This window comes from Dermacentor albipictus, chromosome 9, assembly GCF_038994185.2.
Source record: "Dermacentor albipictus isolate Rhodes 1998 colony chromosome 9, USDA_Dalb.pri_finalv2, whole genome shotgun sequence".
NCBI lineage: Eukaryota > Metazoa > Arthropoda > Arachnida > Ixodida > Ixodidae > Dermacentor > Dermacentor albipictus.
Window position 1 is genome coordinate 21,138,021 of NC_091829.1, and position 16,858 is coordinate 21,154,878.

Sequence of the window (16,858 nt, forward strand, 5' to 3'; positions counted from 1 at the left end):
GCTATAGCGAAGAGCAAACTTGGTTGCTCTGAACATCGTCACCAGCAGCCCGGCCTTTTTTCTACAGATGTCTCCACCTATCCCCATCCTGCGTCATCCCAGCCCATGCATTCTAAAGCTGCAGATTTCCTCGCCTTGTCACTGCATCTTATCGCCTACGAACCTCGACTATATGTTGTTCTTCCATTGGATACTCGTTATATGCTACAATATTGAGTCAACGCTTTATCCGAGCCCTTCCATCTGACGTTCGCACGAGATGAAGCTCACCATAGAGTCGTGAAAACGCCCTCCCCCCCCCCCCCCAAAAAAAACCGCTCGGGCTAAACCCGAGTCGAAAGCCAGGAAACATGAAATTGAGAAATCGAGATGAGGACTGGAACTGAGGATGACAGCAACAAATTTCCAAAAGAAGCTTTTCGAAGGATATATTTGTCTTAGTGGCCGTGGCGGCTCAGTAAGAGCGTGCAACCACAGTGCAAAAGCCAGCGGCATTCACTACGTTTCAATGGCGCAGCAGCAGATGGACAAACGAAGACGAGCTCCGACTTTCAATTGAAATTTATTTTCAAATAGGTAAATATATATGCACTAATATACACGTGTAAAAGCGTAAACCATCGATAATAGAAATAAAACTACATAAGCAATAAAACCATAAAATCTATAAAACTATAAAACACTAAAATCCGCGTGAACAAAGGGTGGAGGCTGCATGCAATCAGCAACGTGTCTGCCAGGCCACACACTATAGTTTGTCTTTCAGAGAGAAAACGTTTAATATAATCTTCCGAGGGAGCGGCGGCGAGCGTCAGTGATCCATCAACTTACCCGACAAGATCTCAAAGGCAATTCTATGTGTCAACGGCCGAATGTCGCGGGCGGAACAATTGAACGGTACGCCCATCTCGACGCATTTCGCATAGACACACATAAACACACCGCAATCGTGAGCGGACGCTGCCGTTTGTCTCTGTGCTCTTTCCTCGGGTATGCCATCAACACCTGGCAGCAGTTCCAGCTCTCGTGACTCATCGATCCGTACAAAACGGCCGGTTTGTTATGTTGAGAACGGCGATTGACCAGTGGTCGAAGTCGTGGATGGGCACGAGCACCGAGTTAAGCGTACCCGTCCAGTGGCGTACGGCGTCGGTGCGCCACTGGACGTCAATCGCCGTTCTCAACATAACAAACCGGTGCGTGGTCAGCGCATGAACGCGGAGACCGTCTGGAACTTCCGCGGAGACCGTCTGGAACTTCCGCGGAGACCGTCTGGAACTTCCGCGGAGACCGTCTGGAACTTCCGCGGAGACCGTCTGGCACGCTCGGCCCACAAGCCCCGTGTTGAAGTCAGTGACGACGTCATTCGGCCAGTTCGTGCCGGGCACGGTTCTCAGGTCCCCGCGAGTGACTGTAGACCGAACTCCGCACGACCACACGATGCTTGTCACCTCGCCCGCGCTCCCTCTGAAGGCGGCTCCGAATCCACTCGTCATCCATGGTCACTGCAACGGTTACCACCGGCAGCTCTTATAACCATCAAAACCGTGATTACGCAGCAACATGGCAGCGCCCCATGCAAGCTCATACCACCCGCTTCAATCCCATTTAGCGCTTGCTACTGGCTCTCTGCCCAGACAGCAACAAATAAATGGCAAAATCTTAAAACAAAGGATTCGGTATGTGTTGTCGGTATTATTGAGATCAACTGTTTTGACGCTGCTAGGACTACAGAGTCATTGCCGATCAGAAAAAAGTAGTTTGATTTGATTCCTGCGCTATAGGAAATCTTTTACAGCAAAGCTGTATATGGCTAGGGTTTCGTGCATTTTTGGTCTGTCAATGAAAACTATCATCATCAATGGTCCATACCCCCGTAAGCAAGCCAAAAATTGCAACGGCTCATAGCCCCATAAGGCAGAGGCTACAAGCACTCAGCAAAACGAAGGCAACAGTGCTTCTATCCTTACCAATCACGCATACAACACACTGAACGGCATGTCGAAAACTCGCCAATGGCTCATTGCCCTAGAAGCAACAATGCAATGGCTCATAGCCCTGTAAGGTTCGTGGCTACTCACTTTGCGTGGGTTAGTTGCGATGACACTACCCCTGTGGTCGTTGTCGGTGAATTCATTGTGGATGTGTCGAGACCGGAAAGGTAGTTGTTTAGGCGTTTCGTGTTGCAGATGTATCGCTTGCGATTCCACACCGATGCGGCCCACCCGACAACCCAGCGGCGTACGTGCATTTGTCCAAAATTCTGTGTCACCTTTGTGTCGTGTTCTAAACACCTTCGCCGGTCGCCCACCCTCACACAGTAGAATGGTTCACGATTTTTTGGCACAGGCTGGGTAGATAAATGGCCCGACTCATAGCACACTTCCTTTTCAGTGCAAGGCCGTAATGTCCCAATATGTGCATACTGGAGATCGCTTTCACAGACAGGCAATCACAGATACAGAGATAGCGTAAGGCATAGAGAGTCAAAGAACTAAAGATGACACTTGCAAAATTTCAAGGTTGTTGGGTGATTAGCATAGTAACAAGAAGCCACAAACTGAGCATTTCCGGCCCAGTAAGCCATGCACTTCACCGCGAAGCAGTAATCCTCAGCATTAATTTCACAAAGACAGTTGTTTGATGCCTAATACGTCCTTAAAAGAAGTTATTGTGGTTATCGTGTCGCTGTTTTCATATCGCCTCCATCATTCCATTCACAGATTTAAGCTATGGGGTGTTACGTGCCAAAACCATGATATGATTACAGGGCACGCTGTAGTGGGGACGACTCCGAAATAACTTGGACCACCATGGGTTCTTTTACATGCACCTGAATCAAAGTACACAGGTGTTTTCGCATTTCGCAAACATATGTCGTGTTCTTTGCTTCATTTAACTTTTCATTCCGTCTAATTAGATCATTAGTTTTCATTAACTATTTAACTTCTTTAATATTATAATTATATAAAACGTGTAAATGAGAAAATTGCAGAGCAGCATGAATGTATGCGCTCCCGCTTCTTTATCGCCCGGAAAAACACGTAGCACGTATTGAGCAACAGAAAGCTGTATCGGGAGTTTTTCATGTGGCTGCACAATTTACCCATTGACATCTTTCATCCATTTATAATGTTTGAAAAGTTTATTAATTAACACTAATTATCCAACTAGGCCGAACGCAAAAATTTATATATCTCCAAGCAACTGCAAACGAACTTACATTGGTTCTGACAGATACAAGGCATTTGCGTATTTTTAAATCTTGCTGCATGATCGTGGGGGTACCCTTTATATGTTCCGACAAAACTACGGGCAAAAAAAAAAAAATCTGACCATACAATTTATTGTGGCGAGCATGACTTTTTTGCTGTGCCTGTCAGTATAACCAGTCAAATATCGAGCAGCTAATAACGAAATTAGCAACAACAAACTACTGCGCAGCCAAGCGCTCCCACGTGACCCCTTTGGCGACAGCCAGGCAGTGACCGGGTACGCTGCGGCAGCCGTGGTGGCCGCACTTCCTGGTAATCGAAAATGGTTTGTAGAATAGCTATCGTATATAGTAAATTACTCGGGGGCTCTGAGATTTACCAGTATTTCTTCTCGGGCTTATAATAAGCCTAAGACGTTCATTAAACAAAAAGAAAAACGATATTCACATGTAAGTAATCAACGTAACTTAGGCTTGGACCAGCGTGAGCTTTACGTGTCGCAAGCGATAACGATCGCTGACGAAAACCGCGCAGCCAACGCCTGCGTCTAAGTCCCGGAACATTTCAGGCGGCAACGCACCAGAGGTAGGGTGGCTAGAATTCTAGCCACCCTATATCAGAGGCTCCATCCTGGGCAGTGCGCCATTTTATGCGTTGCATATTGCAATCACTCAGTTCAGCCCTTGGGCGCGGCCGGGCAGCCACCATTGACCTTTAGCGCAACCACGTGACGTGACGTCACGCCAGCCGGAGGAAAAGCCGGGCCCCAACTCGCGCAATATGCAACGCATTCTTGGCTTAACCAAGCTAAGCCTGGCCAGTTTTTCTTCACGTTATGACGTAAACGTGATGCGCACAAAATGGCGCCGACTTGATTTCGTAACGCGACGCAAACTTGACGCTTTGCCTAAGAAACTGAAACGGAGGCAACTACACCCTATAACCTTCTCGATAACGCGAAACAGTTTTCCCGAGTAAAGATTAAGCGGGTAGCTAAAGGCGTGCGATTTAGTCGAAAACGCCTCTCGTCTGCGTCGTCTGCTTCAACGCGCTTGGTTTCTTGCCTCGAAACAGCATAAGCGACCGACCAGCGGTGACGGTTCTAGGCCGTGTTATCGTTATCTCGCGAAACGCAAGTGACTCAGCCCGACTTGGCCGGATGAGAAGCGGTCTTAATATCACCGATAACGATGCGCGCGACACAGGTGGGATCTTGCACGACGCAAGCACCGGCTCTGCCATCTCTTGTTCACTTCCCTGGTTACTCGCACCACGTTATGACCTTTAAGCTGCCGCCTTGCATTATATATATTTTTTTCTTTATAAATTAGAAATCCGCAGTATCGTAACTTTTTATGCGAGAAGTTATATTCATCTTAATTACAGTACGAATACAGCAATAAAAAGTATGACCACCGCAAAAGATTTGTAATGTTCGACCTATGTTATTTCAAATAAACGCTCTTAAATAACGAAGGTTCACAACACCAATGACAACCCCGCACGAGAGCGATAGAAATTATATGAGCGCTTATTATGCACATATGTTTTTTGACATTTCTAAGCCTATACATTAAAATGAGGGATAGCAAGCAGAATGGGGCCACCATGGTAAACTAGCCCAATGAGGACGGAAAGTGGCTGAAGGAGACCCAAGGCGAGGTGCTGCGCCACTTGTGCGTTAATTACGTATGCACATGCAGCCTACGCTGCATATTAACGCGTTGGTTACGCCGCGCCAGGCGCCGCACAAATTAAGCCGAACCACCTTGAACGGTAACTGTCGAAGATATATGCGTAGCACTATAAGGCGGACGGCGCGGCGAGTGTTTGGCCATATTTTTTAAGCTTTGGCTAGAGTTCGCTGAAAAGCCCCGTAATAGCGAACCATTCTTTGTTCCATGCAGATCTCTCAGAACTCTCCCCAACCTTACGGAATAGTGATTGTCATTGCTACTACTACCATTACTACTATTGCTACTACTACTATACTGCTACGGCCGCATGCTGCTGCCACTAACCATCACCACCGCGGCACTTTGAGGACTCGCGAAAAGTCCCGAACTTCGTTCGTGACCACAGTAAGGAACACTAAAGGACGCTGTGACATATACCGCGCCTATTAATGCATGCATATATAGCCCTTCAACCTTATACTATTCCCCTTCGTTTCGTGGCACAGACGCGGCACTGTGTCGAAGAGCTGTGCGCTTACCTCGTGCCGTGGAACCAGTCCGCCCGCGGAAGGAACCGGCAGGAACAGCGCCGTCGAGCCCGTGCAGCCGGCAGTCAATTCAACCAGACGGTCCAGTCAAAAACTCGACGCGGTCGGCGCCGCAACCAAATAAGCCACAGCAGCCATGGGCCGCAAGCGTGTGCAGAGGAAACGTGCGCAGCGGAAACTTTCCAGCAGCCTCTGGTAGCGTCACTGACGGCCGTGTCCGCGTACGCCAAGGGAATGACGGGAACGTGATTGCCGACAAGCTACTTGATGACGCCGGCGGCAACGCGTGCCGTGTTTCTGGGGCCGCGTAATCTCGGACGATCGCTTTCCGGGGTATACGCACCTCGTAAGATATTACATGACTGGCACCGGTCGCATCGGCGCCTCCGCGGTGGGCGACAGCATTCAATGGCCGCGGCGACAGGAACTCCAGGAACGGCTTTTGCCGGCCGATGCGACCGCTGCTTGCGCAGGAAGGAATACAGTAACATGATTTTGGCTTCTAGCGCGAAGTGAAACAAGGACACAGAAAGGACCAGACACCTTGTTTCACTTCGCGCTAGAAGCCAAAATCATGTTACCGTACCAACTCGCCCAACTGTCTATCCTTTTGCAAGGAATACAGGTTGGAAAGGGCATTCGAATGGGGGGACACACGTGGATAGCGTCTGCTCGTGTTCGAATTATAGGCGACGACAAATACTAAGATCTACTGCACGCATCTCACGGCTAGTTATGACAGAAGGCTGGTTGATGATCCATAACGCTAACTTCGCAGCGCGCGGAAACCAGACAAGAAGATGAAACATGTGACACCTGTGGGCTGCCTGGTCATAGAGAAAGGAATATTGACAAATACTACAAATACTCTCCCCTACCTTACGGAATAGTGTCATTGCTCCTACTACTACTACTACTACTACTACTACTACTACTGTACTGCTACGGCTGCATGCTGCTGCCACTAACCATCACCACCGCGGCACTTTCGAGGTCTCGTGAAAAGTCCCGAACTTCGTTCGTGACCACAATAAGGAACACTAAAGGACGCTATGAGATGTGCCGCGCCTATTGATGCATGCATACAGCCCCCTTCAACCTTATACTATTCCCCTTCGTTTCGTGGCACAGACGCGGCACTGTGGCGAAGAGCTGTCCGCTTACCTCGTGCCGTGGAACCAGTCCGGTGAGTCCTCGAGGCACGTTCGCCCGTGTGGAAACAATTTTAAATCTGGCGCAAGTTTTTTTAGGTAAGCGTCGTCAAGCTTGCGGCAAGAAATGTACAGTCAACCACGAAAACGTTACGGAACACGGGATCTCAGAAAAACGTTCAATTTGCGAGCCTGCCTGTAACGGTATAGTCAGTGAAACCGAACGTCACAATGTTGTTCACGTATACTGGTACAGAGGCTGTAAATGCGAATAGTGGGCTGAGTTGGGAGGCTGCGCAGTTATTCAGCTTGTAATAAGATTTCGTGTTCCGTAAAGGTTAGTGTCTGACGCTCCACTTACTTTTTTTAACAAAACGCCGTCTTAAGAGGTCCAGGACAAATTAAACTTAAAAAGCAATGTATTTAGTCGCACAATTAAGGGGGGGGGGGGGGCACCTGGATACTGGTACCATCCTCCGAATTCCTCCTAAGTGTGGTATGTCATTGCGAGCTCAGAAGTTCACATTCGTAAATCACAAGTTGGTGCCCAGAATAGATTAGTCGAGTCCTTTTACTTCAGCGTCAAGAGAAAGCAAATTACAAGAGCGATGTAGTGGGACGCAAGTAAGAAACCATCTCAAGGCCTCACCAAGGCTTGCGCCTCGTTTACACTTGCCACAGTAGCAGACTGCGAAGGCTAGCATAATTACACAAGCCGAACGCTATGCACTGAAATGTTAACTAGTCGACTGAATTGGAATTTTCAATTTCTCGTGCAAGCAATGTCTGCCTCTTCCAGTAATCCAATTGTTTATCGTGTTGTATTGCAGAACTGCGCGAAATCTTTTTTTTTCATCTTTATTCTTTTGTTCACAATGACTATCTGTGAAGTGTGTACGAAATGGTTGTGGACACTTCAAGACCCGCATATACAGTTCACACGCAAAACTATAAGGATTGTGATGTGTACTCTATTCGCCAGTAATTTATCTTTCCGTTGAAATTGACTGTCCCGCGTTTGGCTGTAAATTGTTAAATGGCTTAAATGTTTCGCTTTACCAGCAGTCATCCTTCGCTTCTTTAACAACTTAACGTTGTAGAGAAGCCGGTGAGATATCGTGCTCGTTCCACTGCGCGATCCATAATAAGTCAGTGAACGTGTAGAAGTGCGCTGCAAAACATTTAGTGGGGAAGTTTCTATTAACGATATTTCTTTAATTCTCATTTCGCTCGTTAACATTCCAGAACGTCCAGTTGTCGCAATCTATTTATTTTTATTATTTTATTTAGTACATACTGCAGACCACATTGTGGTCCTTGCAGGACGGGCAGACATCGAGTACAAGGCATATACAAGATACGTTCGTATACATCCATAAAATATACAGACTTTACAATGATATATTGCTCACAGAAACATTTCGTGAAAAAGATCAAAACACAATGCCTAAATCAATTAATGGTGCAAACAGAACGATGTAAAAAAAAAAGGCAAGGGAATTGCACATCAAAGGCACATCACATTGCACATCAAAGGCTAGAAATATGCCTTGAAACATCTCACTTTTACGCGAACCATTTTTTGAACAGACCCTGCGTCCGGATCGGGAGTCAAGGCGAGTGCCGGGGGACGGCTTACGCCAACGGGGAGGCCTTCGTCGTTCGGGCGAGACCATTGTTTGATCGCCGTCACACGAAAGCAGCCTCGAGCGAGCATCTCTGCTGACGCGTGTCACCGGCCGCTTGTGTGTGTGTGCACGCGCTCACCGCCCGGTATATACGCGCTGCGACGACAGTCCTCCACGGCCTCGCATGGGTCACATTGTAGCGGGCGATACAACAGCGCAGGCGGTTCGGTTTTGACCCCGTTTAGACGCTCTCCTGCAGGAAGCTGTATAGACCCTCTTCTGCGAGTCTGCTATCTCCGAAGACGCCAGTTTGTCACGCAAAGCGACGACTCGGTGTAGGTAAGTACGTGCGTGCGAATCTATTTTGTGAATGCGTAGCCTACCTACCACGGGTTGCGGGGAACCCGAAACCATGTAGAGCGCTGCCAGAACGCGTCGAGTCAAAACAAGTTCAAGCAGACCAGCTCTTCGCACGCGATCACAGCCCACGATCCCGGCGGTACAGGTAGACGTCGACTTTCTCCGAGGACATTTCAGCTCTAAATAATTCATTCGCGTAGACAACACAACAGCCGTCGCACATTAGCAGCCATTGATATTAAATTAGGCAAGGTACATGCTTGAGCTACTGTACGTATTCACATGTTCTCTCTCTTGTTTACTGACAACACCATGACGCTCAGTGGCATGAAAGCGAGATTAAGGTTCGGAGATAGATTTCGTCATCAGACTTCGCCTATCATCGGTGCCGTCATCCTACCACGTATCTTAAGCCAAACTAAAGACACTGCATTTTTTGAAAGATACGATTGTGACATAAGCGCGAACGAGCCCGCCACACGGAGCACATGAGTGTTGTACACGTACGTTCTCAGCTCATTCACTTGCGTTGCAGTCGCACCTTAAAGGATGTGATAGTAACTGGAACAGGCCAACATCCTTCTAAGGGCATTTTGATTGACAGAGCTTCGCGAAACTTTGAAATTAAGCGCCTCAGCAGTAGTCACAGTTTTCTACGTCACACGAGCCGCATGTTCTGCGTGGCGCATTTGCAGGTGTCAGTGCTCGCTGGCTTTGAATAAAAGGTAAGAGAGAAACACAGTACCCTGCTCTCAACCACAGAACGTGAGAAAACTTTTGCTATATAGAACGCTCTGACGACATTTACACGCAAATGTTAAACAAAAATGTTTAAATGCAACATGGCTTCTTAATTCCGAACTTGGGAAGGTATTTTGTTACACTTTCGGTTAGAGGTTTCGTCACGTGATATGAAAAGTACGCACGTAAGGTTTGAGCTCTGGCTTACAAGTTTCATTCGAGCAGAAAAAAAAACGTGACGTTTATGAGGTTTCGTAAATGCGTTGAACGCCTTTGCTAAATTTAGCAATATCCAATTCGCCGGTTATCTGCAGTTGAGTAAAGAACAAAAGGCGGCACTTCCATGCCTTCGATAATCTGTTCATAACTCGGCTGCTTGAAATACCAAGATACCACGAGAATCTTTGCGGCCGATACAGACCAATGAATTAGCCAGACGGAAGGTGTACCGTCATAATTTTAAATGATGGATGTCAAATAAATTTCTTTTATTCTTTTCTCGTTAAATAAATTTTTTGCACATTCTCTCTCGGAAGCACATAGTTCTTAGCAGTCTAGGGAGGGAAATTCAAGGCTTCTGGAGAACTTCCAACGCCTTGGCCAGGAATTTTCGAGGAATAAAAGCAACACTATACACGTTTGACGGCTCAAATGCAAAACGCTGCCGTCAACCATGCGGAAACTTTCCTTCAATGCACACAAAACAAAAAGGTACATATATAAAAAAAGAAAAGGATTAGAGACCTAACAAACATCAGCACTCAACTAAGCTCCCAACCGGACAGAATTTGACTTTTCGATTGCACGAAATTTATACCCACATGTCCCAGAAAAATCTAGTGAGCTTAGTCATAAATGTGTTACAAGGTTTCTTAGGCGGTGCACTAAATTTATGGGTTCTCAAGACCACGAAAATGTGCTTTTTGTTCAAGCGAGTTTTCAAGATTTTTTCGGACGGCTACAAACCTTGCGAGTATTGCTATGGTAAGCAAGTTTAGCAACAACAAAAAAAAACATACTGTTCGTGCAATTGACCATTCTTCCTCGTAATTTTCCTACCGTCCCTGCAATGCAATTCATCCAGAACTTGGCCATTTTGTGGCTGTAAGCATGGTAATTAGACCTCATGGCATTTGTGATCAATAAACGCAACATGTGGAGCCTTTTCTGTTTCCTTTCAGCACACTATCCGCGTCGTATAAGTTTCCAAAGCGTAGCATCATTAAAAAAGAAACAATACTTTCACAGGCTGGTATTCGTATTTACAGTCTGTACTACTACATGCGAACACCGTGTTGTACGGCTTTACTTGCTATCCGGTAACAAAATGGTGGACAATTCAACGTTTCCTCAAATCCTGCGGTCCATGAACATCTGACGCCTGCCGTAAATCATTTCAGACATCGCGGTGACGATGAAGGGACCAAGCAAGGCGGCGTGGGTGGTCCTTGGCCTGGCGACGATTGCACAATGTGCGTATAGTTATCAGTTTAAGCTTCCTACGGTGTATGCAAAAAGGCGGGTGTCAAAGTGCACTGTGTGATATTGGCAAAATCTGACGAGGTGGACACGTACGTTATGTGTCGTATAAGATACTTAATCTTTCCTCTCTTCATTTCTAGTTGTTGTTTCTTGAAATATTGGTATCGATGTAATAAAATTACACTTGCAAATTTTACTTGCATGCTTAATACAAACGACCCTGCGAGTCCACGCACGGAACCAGATATCAACCATTGCGCCATTCGGGTCGACATATTTAAGGTTCTGATAGTGACTGAAGTACTAAAGCGCCGAACAGACGACACAAGAAGAGACACGGACGAGCGCTCGTCCGTCTCTCTTTTGTGTCGTCTGTTCGGCGCTTTAGTACACCGGTAGCATGCACCAACTAGCCCAACAAAAAGTTCTGCTGGAATAACTGATAGTGATGTTTCACTTTCGACGTCGCAAGAAATCTGAATGAACCCTTGTTCTGTTTTCAACCACGTGTTCACGCACCCCCATGCTACTCACGCTTGTCTTCCTTCCCTGCTAAACTTAGCGGGCAAAGTCAGTGGGGCAAAAATGGAAGCTGTCCAGGACCTATACATGTTAGTAAACAACTTTTTTAACGCCACTTCAACATTATCCTTCGTTGCACGTCCTTTTTCAACAAACAGAAGGAGCTAGGTGCGTCGGAATGTCGCGTATATAGCGCTTATAATTCTACACTCTTAGAAAAATTTACACCCTTTGGGGCGTATCTTGTCCCACAACGATAATAGTCATCCGTGCTGCCCGCATTTCCTTTCTTTAACGCTGCGAGCCCGGTACTTTCCAGTCACGAACGGCATGCGCGTTATCAAGTGTGACGCAGCATTCTCGACAGGAAAGTAGCGAGCGCCGAGTCATAGACTCTCTCTCTCTATGGCCGAGTTTTCAAGAAAGGAAACGCAAGCAAGGCAGATGACCATTATCGTTGTGGGACAAATATACACCCCAAAGGGTGCAACCGTTTTAAGAGTGTAACGTACGTAGCGCAGGCTTCGGCTGGAAGCACGACCTGTCGCGGCCCGTGCGAGACGACTGCTGCCGGGACCCGGACAAGTGCTGTCCCTACGGCTACCGGTGCGACATGCGGTACCGCAACTGCGTCCGCATCGCCGGCGACGAGAGGCCCGTCTACGCTTCCTCCTACTCGTCGAGCTCGCGGACGCAGCCCATCACCAACTACGCGACCGGCACGCGCGGCTACCACTCGACCTCGTACGCCGCGGGACGCTACGGAGTGCCGGACCAGGGGTTCGCGCTCTCGCAGAACAACTTCCTGCGATCGGGTACGACAGCGCGTTTGTGTCGCGTGTCTCAAGGTGCGCCCCCTCGTCAGGCGCCCTATTGAACATTTCGACTGTACATCGAAGTGCAGAAGAGCGCAGCGTTTTACCGCAAGGATTTTACGAATGAGTTCACTATTAGAGGAGGTAGGATAAATTGAAATGTCGCGCTTCTACGGGGGGCCAGGAGGCGACCTTCTGTGCAAGCGCATAGACTCTCTCTCTCTCCTGCCTATAGTAGCGTTCTCAAATAACTGCATCTGCTTTGACCCATATTTGGAGCCGAGGAATCGGGTCACGGTCACGTCGCAAGCCCTGCTTCCTTTTTTTTTTCTCTCTCTCTCTCTTTTTTTTTTGCTGCGCGGTGTTCTCTCAGTGGCGGTGTTTTTGCGCGTTGTTTGTCAAGGTCACGTGCCACAGTCGGTGACGTTGGCGGGCAGTGCGTCTTGCATGCGCCACCCCCCCCCCCCCCCATTCGTCTCAGCCGTGAAGTAAAATGACACCTTTCGAACCATGTCGTGTCGTCTGCTTCCGGTTGTCTCGAAGCCAGCGCGCGAAGCCTCTCCAAGCTCCACCGCCAACCGCCTGGCCGTCGACCCCCCGCGACAGCTATCCAATCAGCGTGTATTGCGAGCGTTCTGCCGCAGCGCCGAGCGTGTCAGGTAATTGCGGTAACCGCAGGCGAGCTGAACGTTTTGACAAGTGGGCGGAGGCGTAAGGCTCTAGCGTAAAACGTCAGCGGCTTGCACGGTGCAGCTACCTGGTGGAACAGAGCTTAACTAGCCAAACACAGAGCTACTTATTGCTCTAACCAGGGGTAAACCTTTCAAAAATGTACAAAGGAAGTGTGCTCGTGCCGAAAGTTTACACCAGCAGCAAAGTAGAATACATTTGCTTACTGCCATTTTAGCTCAGTGTTTGGTTGACAAACACCTGGCAGGCCCGTTCACGCTTGCGCCTCCACTCATCCGGTAAAACGCCCAGTCCACTTGCGCTTGCATTTACCTGAATACAGGACACGCTAACATTTTCTAGTGACCCGTCCACGGCGGCCGCATTCCGATGGGGGCGAAATGCGAAAACGCCCGTGTACTTAGACTTAGGCATACGTTAAGGTACCCCAAGTGGTCCACATTTCCGGAGTCCCCCACATCCGCGTGTCTCATAATCAGAAAGTGGTTTTGGCACTTAAAACCGCATAATTTTTTTGAAAATACTTTCTATTCTGACAGTAATCCTCTGATGTGAAGTGACGGCCGCAAACGCGTAGATGCTGGCACCAACGGGATACCGACAGCCCGATGCACTATAGCCTTGCTAAGGGACACGATGTCGCAGCATCACATGTCGCCGATCGCTAGATTTGCAGCCTACAAAGTAACAAGGGCGATCCCTGGTGCTCGCGAAAAGGAAGCTCGAAACCGACGTTGACGGCGCAGTTCGCGTCAGCACAGAGAACGTTGCAACACAAGCAGACGGCACTTGCGTTGTGCCGGGAGCGCTTGCGTGCAGTGATAAATTGTCGTCGCGTAGTCTCTTTCTGTTACTTTTTTTTAAGAAACAAATTAATCAATATTCCAACTTTTACGAACAACATTTGTTCACCATAAAGATGAACAACTTCTCGATGACGCGACCTGGGCAGCCAATCGGATAGCTGGCCCAACTGACGTCAATTGGGCTAAGTACGTCAACTGGGAGGGTGCGGCTGAAAACTCACGGGAGCGGCGCCATTGCGATCGGCAGCGACGCATATTTTTAAAGCCTTATAATAAATTACACACTTTACGCGGAGCGCTCAAATGCATCACTTGATCAGAAGGTCCTACCCTAACGACTCATACATGTGTAGAAAAAAAAAGTTTCAGGGTCCCTTTAAAGTGCCTCTCGCACGATGTGCAGGCTTGTCGACTTTTCAAAAAGCAACGAAATATACTCGCTAATATACTTTTGTCCGCAGGCACGGTACCAGCAAGCGGCCCGGAAAGTCTGAAGCAGATCATGACGCATGATAGACAACCTTTGCATGAAAGTAGTGAATGCCCCGAACCAGCATTGTCTGCTTCAAGAAAGTATTCATACAGACAAGAATATCAGAATAGGATTGCAAGCAGCAGGCGAAGAAAAGCCTCAACACAGTGCCAATGTCTTAACAAGGGGCTGTCTAACTTGTAGTTAATATCTGCAGTCTTCTGTGTAAAGAACTTCCCTTATTAAAACATTAGGCACCACACTGAGGCTTCCCTTGTTCACTTACTAATGATTATAAGTTCAGAATATAGTAGCATTTATTGGGCCCAGCATGCTTTCACAATTTCCTTCCCAAACTCATCTCTATGCCTCTCATTGCACTAAATGGGATAGAGTAAAAGGAACAATTTGGTACATTCTACTGCATTTCTTCACAGAAAACTGCCCCACTGGGACATACTGCTGGGACATTGACACCTGTTGCCTCATCCAGCATGGCTACAACAGCCTCTGGACGCGAGTGGAGTCCACCTGCTGCACGCGTTACAACAGCCCCAACTGCCAAAGGGTTCGCGGCTGCAGAGTGACCATTGGTGACCAGCGTTACAAGTCTTATCGGGAGACCTTCACTCGCAGGCCGACCTACTACGGAGCAGCACACCCAATGGCTGTTCCACCAGCTGCAACTGTCTGGGCACTTGCCATTTTGCTTCGCTGCGTTGGGCTGTATACCTTCAAAATGTGACAAATAAATTATGGGGGGCAGTGGGAGAAATCAACCATTCCAAAAGCCACATTGCACAGCAGCACCACTTCATGCCCAGAGAAATCTCATGTTTATCTTTGGGACTGTTATTCCCATTATCACCATTAGGTTATCACTATTCCGATTATCACTTGTTAGGCTTGCTTACTTGCTGAACCTAAAAAGGGCATGATCTGACTGACTGATTTTAATTCCTCAAAGGTGCATATAGCTGTACGAAACACAGTGGCAGACCACTGTGAATCGCTTTCAGTTACCCTTGATGGGACACACCAAGACGTTTTTAACATGTGCCAGGTGCTTTCAAGGGAGTGTTCTCCATTCCACCTCTGTTAGACTGTAGGCACTGGAGCCATATTTAAACCATTGTCATCATGTTCTGCAGCATAACTCTGGAGCGACTGATTGGATGCAGGGAGTCCTGACTGCCTCCTGCTCGAACCACTGAGCCTAAACAGGGCCCCTGTGAATTCTGAGCCGCACCTGAAATCTTCCCTTGCTGACCATACAGCATTACGAAAATTCAATTTTTATTTGAAAGGTCAGAGAATCTTTCTTGAAAAAGCATCCAGTTTAGTGTGCAAGACCCTCGTGTTTAGTTCTGCAAGGCAGAGTATGAGTACATGTTGCTGGGCTAGTCGCCTCATACTGCTGAGTAGACCATAAATATGATTGCTTTGGCGCAAACAAGGAAGGATGGAAGGGAACAAGGGGAGCACCAATTTTTTGGAATACGTACATGCAGGCGCAACATAAAAAAACAGATTAAATCGCGCAACACTTCAATCACAGCCGGCTATCAAAACACCTTCTCTCGGCATGCAAAAGTAAAACTGATGTGTCGCTAATGCAAGACGAACCTCGCTCTTTAATATGAAACGACTCTAACAATTCACGTGCCATGTTGCGCTCCCCTTGTTCCCTTCCGTCCTTCCTTGTTTGCACCAAAGCGATCATATTTATGGTCCACTCAGAGTACGAGTAGCTTGCCAGGACTTCCCTCCTGTATTTCCTCCATTTTGGAAGCATGTTTACATATCACACATGCAAATGCATGCAGAGTTAGGAGAAGAAATGTCTTTTCAAGGTACACAAAACAGGAAAATAATTTGAGCTGTATTATTAAACTCCTCTTGAAGAGTACCAAACAATGACAATCTTATGACGAGAAGAGGCATGGTATGCCAAAAGATCCAAAGCCACAAAGTTGATGGCGACACCACCTTGAAGTTCTCGCACCAATTTGCCACAACATCGATTTTGATGGCATCTGCTCAAGCCTGGTAAAATTTTATCAGTAAAGATTAACTACATTGTACTTAAAAAGTTTGCTTCAAGAATTGATCCACGATGAAAATATGAAAATTACTTTGAAATATCATCATTGATGTAGCGGAAAACCTGCATTGGCGCAGAATTCCAGAAAATCAACTCATAACCACTAATTAAAGAAAATAGAGTTTGGAAGGATGATTTATTAGTTACAACTGACTTAGTGTATTTCTTTAGCTTCTTTTTAAGAAATCTAGCTTGGGAGCTCATATCTAAGAGCATAGCTAATCTAAATATATCTAAAAACACATCTAATGCAATAAAATTATTGCAATATACACAGCTCTCAAACCTATCACTAATTTGTGAATGGGACATTTGCAAAACTATTAAAAGCACTGTAACAATTTCACGTGGGCTGTAAACTGAATTACAAATATTCATGAAAGATGCTCTCCAAATATGGAATATTTTTCCACGTGTAAACCAAATTAACTATAAAGTCTCTGCGGAACCTATTTGGTAAAATAAAAAAATCAAGCTTATACGTAACATTATTTGACACACGTAATAATAATACCATTTGCAATTGAATCTCCCGACTACTGAGAAGTTTCAACTTCTAATTACTTTTGACAACTGAGGAGATTAAAGGATTCAGTTCAAGAACTACACTATTTTGTTGGATTTATGACTTTGTAAACTTCGTGGTTA

The 16,858-nt window shown here is 46.9% G+C and overlaps 1 protein-coding gene and 1 pseudogene across 2 annotated transcripts; one reads left to right on the forward strand and one right to left on the reverse strand.

The window, feature by feature from the left end:
- Positions 1-543: 543 nt before the first annotated feature.
- Positions 544-5,655, reverse strand: LOC135917347 (sentrin-specific protease 1-like; annotated as a pseudogene).
- A 2,522-nt stretch (positions 5,656-8,177) lies between these two features.
- On the forward strand, positions 8,178-15,093 carry LOC135917300 (uncharacterized). 2 transcript variants are annotated; one of them, XM_065450856.2, is made up of 4 exons: positions 8,178-8,557; positions 10,720-10,791; positions 11,845-12,138; positions 14,544-15,093. In XM_065450856.2, the coding sequence occupies exons 2-4, from the start codon at positions 10,734-10,736 to the stop codon at positions 14,849-14,851; spliced, it is 660 nt and encodes a 219-aa protein (XP_065306928.2). In that variant the 5' UTR covers positions 8,178-8,557; positions 10,720-10,733; the 3' UTR covers positions 14,852-15,093. The 2 variants fall into 2 exon arrangements, with proteins under 2 accessions (XP_065306928.2, XP_070381545.1); XM_070525444.1 differs by lacking the exon at positions 8,178-8,557 and having other exon boundaries at positions 10,630-10,791.
- Positions 15,094-16,858: the final 1,765 nt, after the last annotated feature.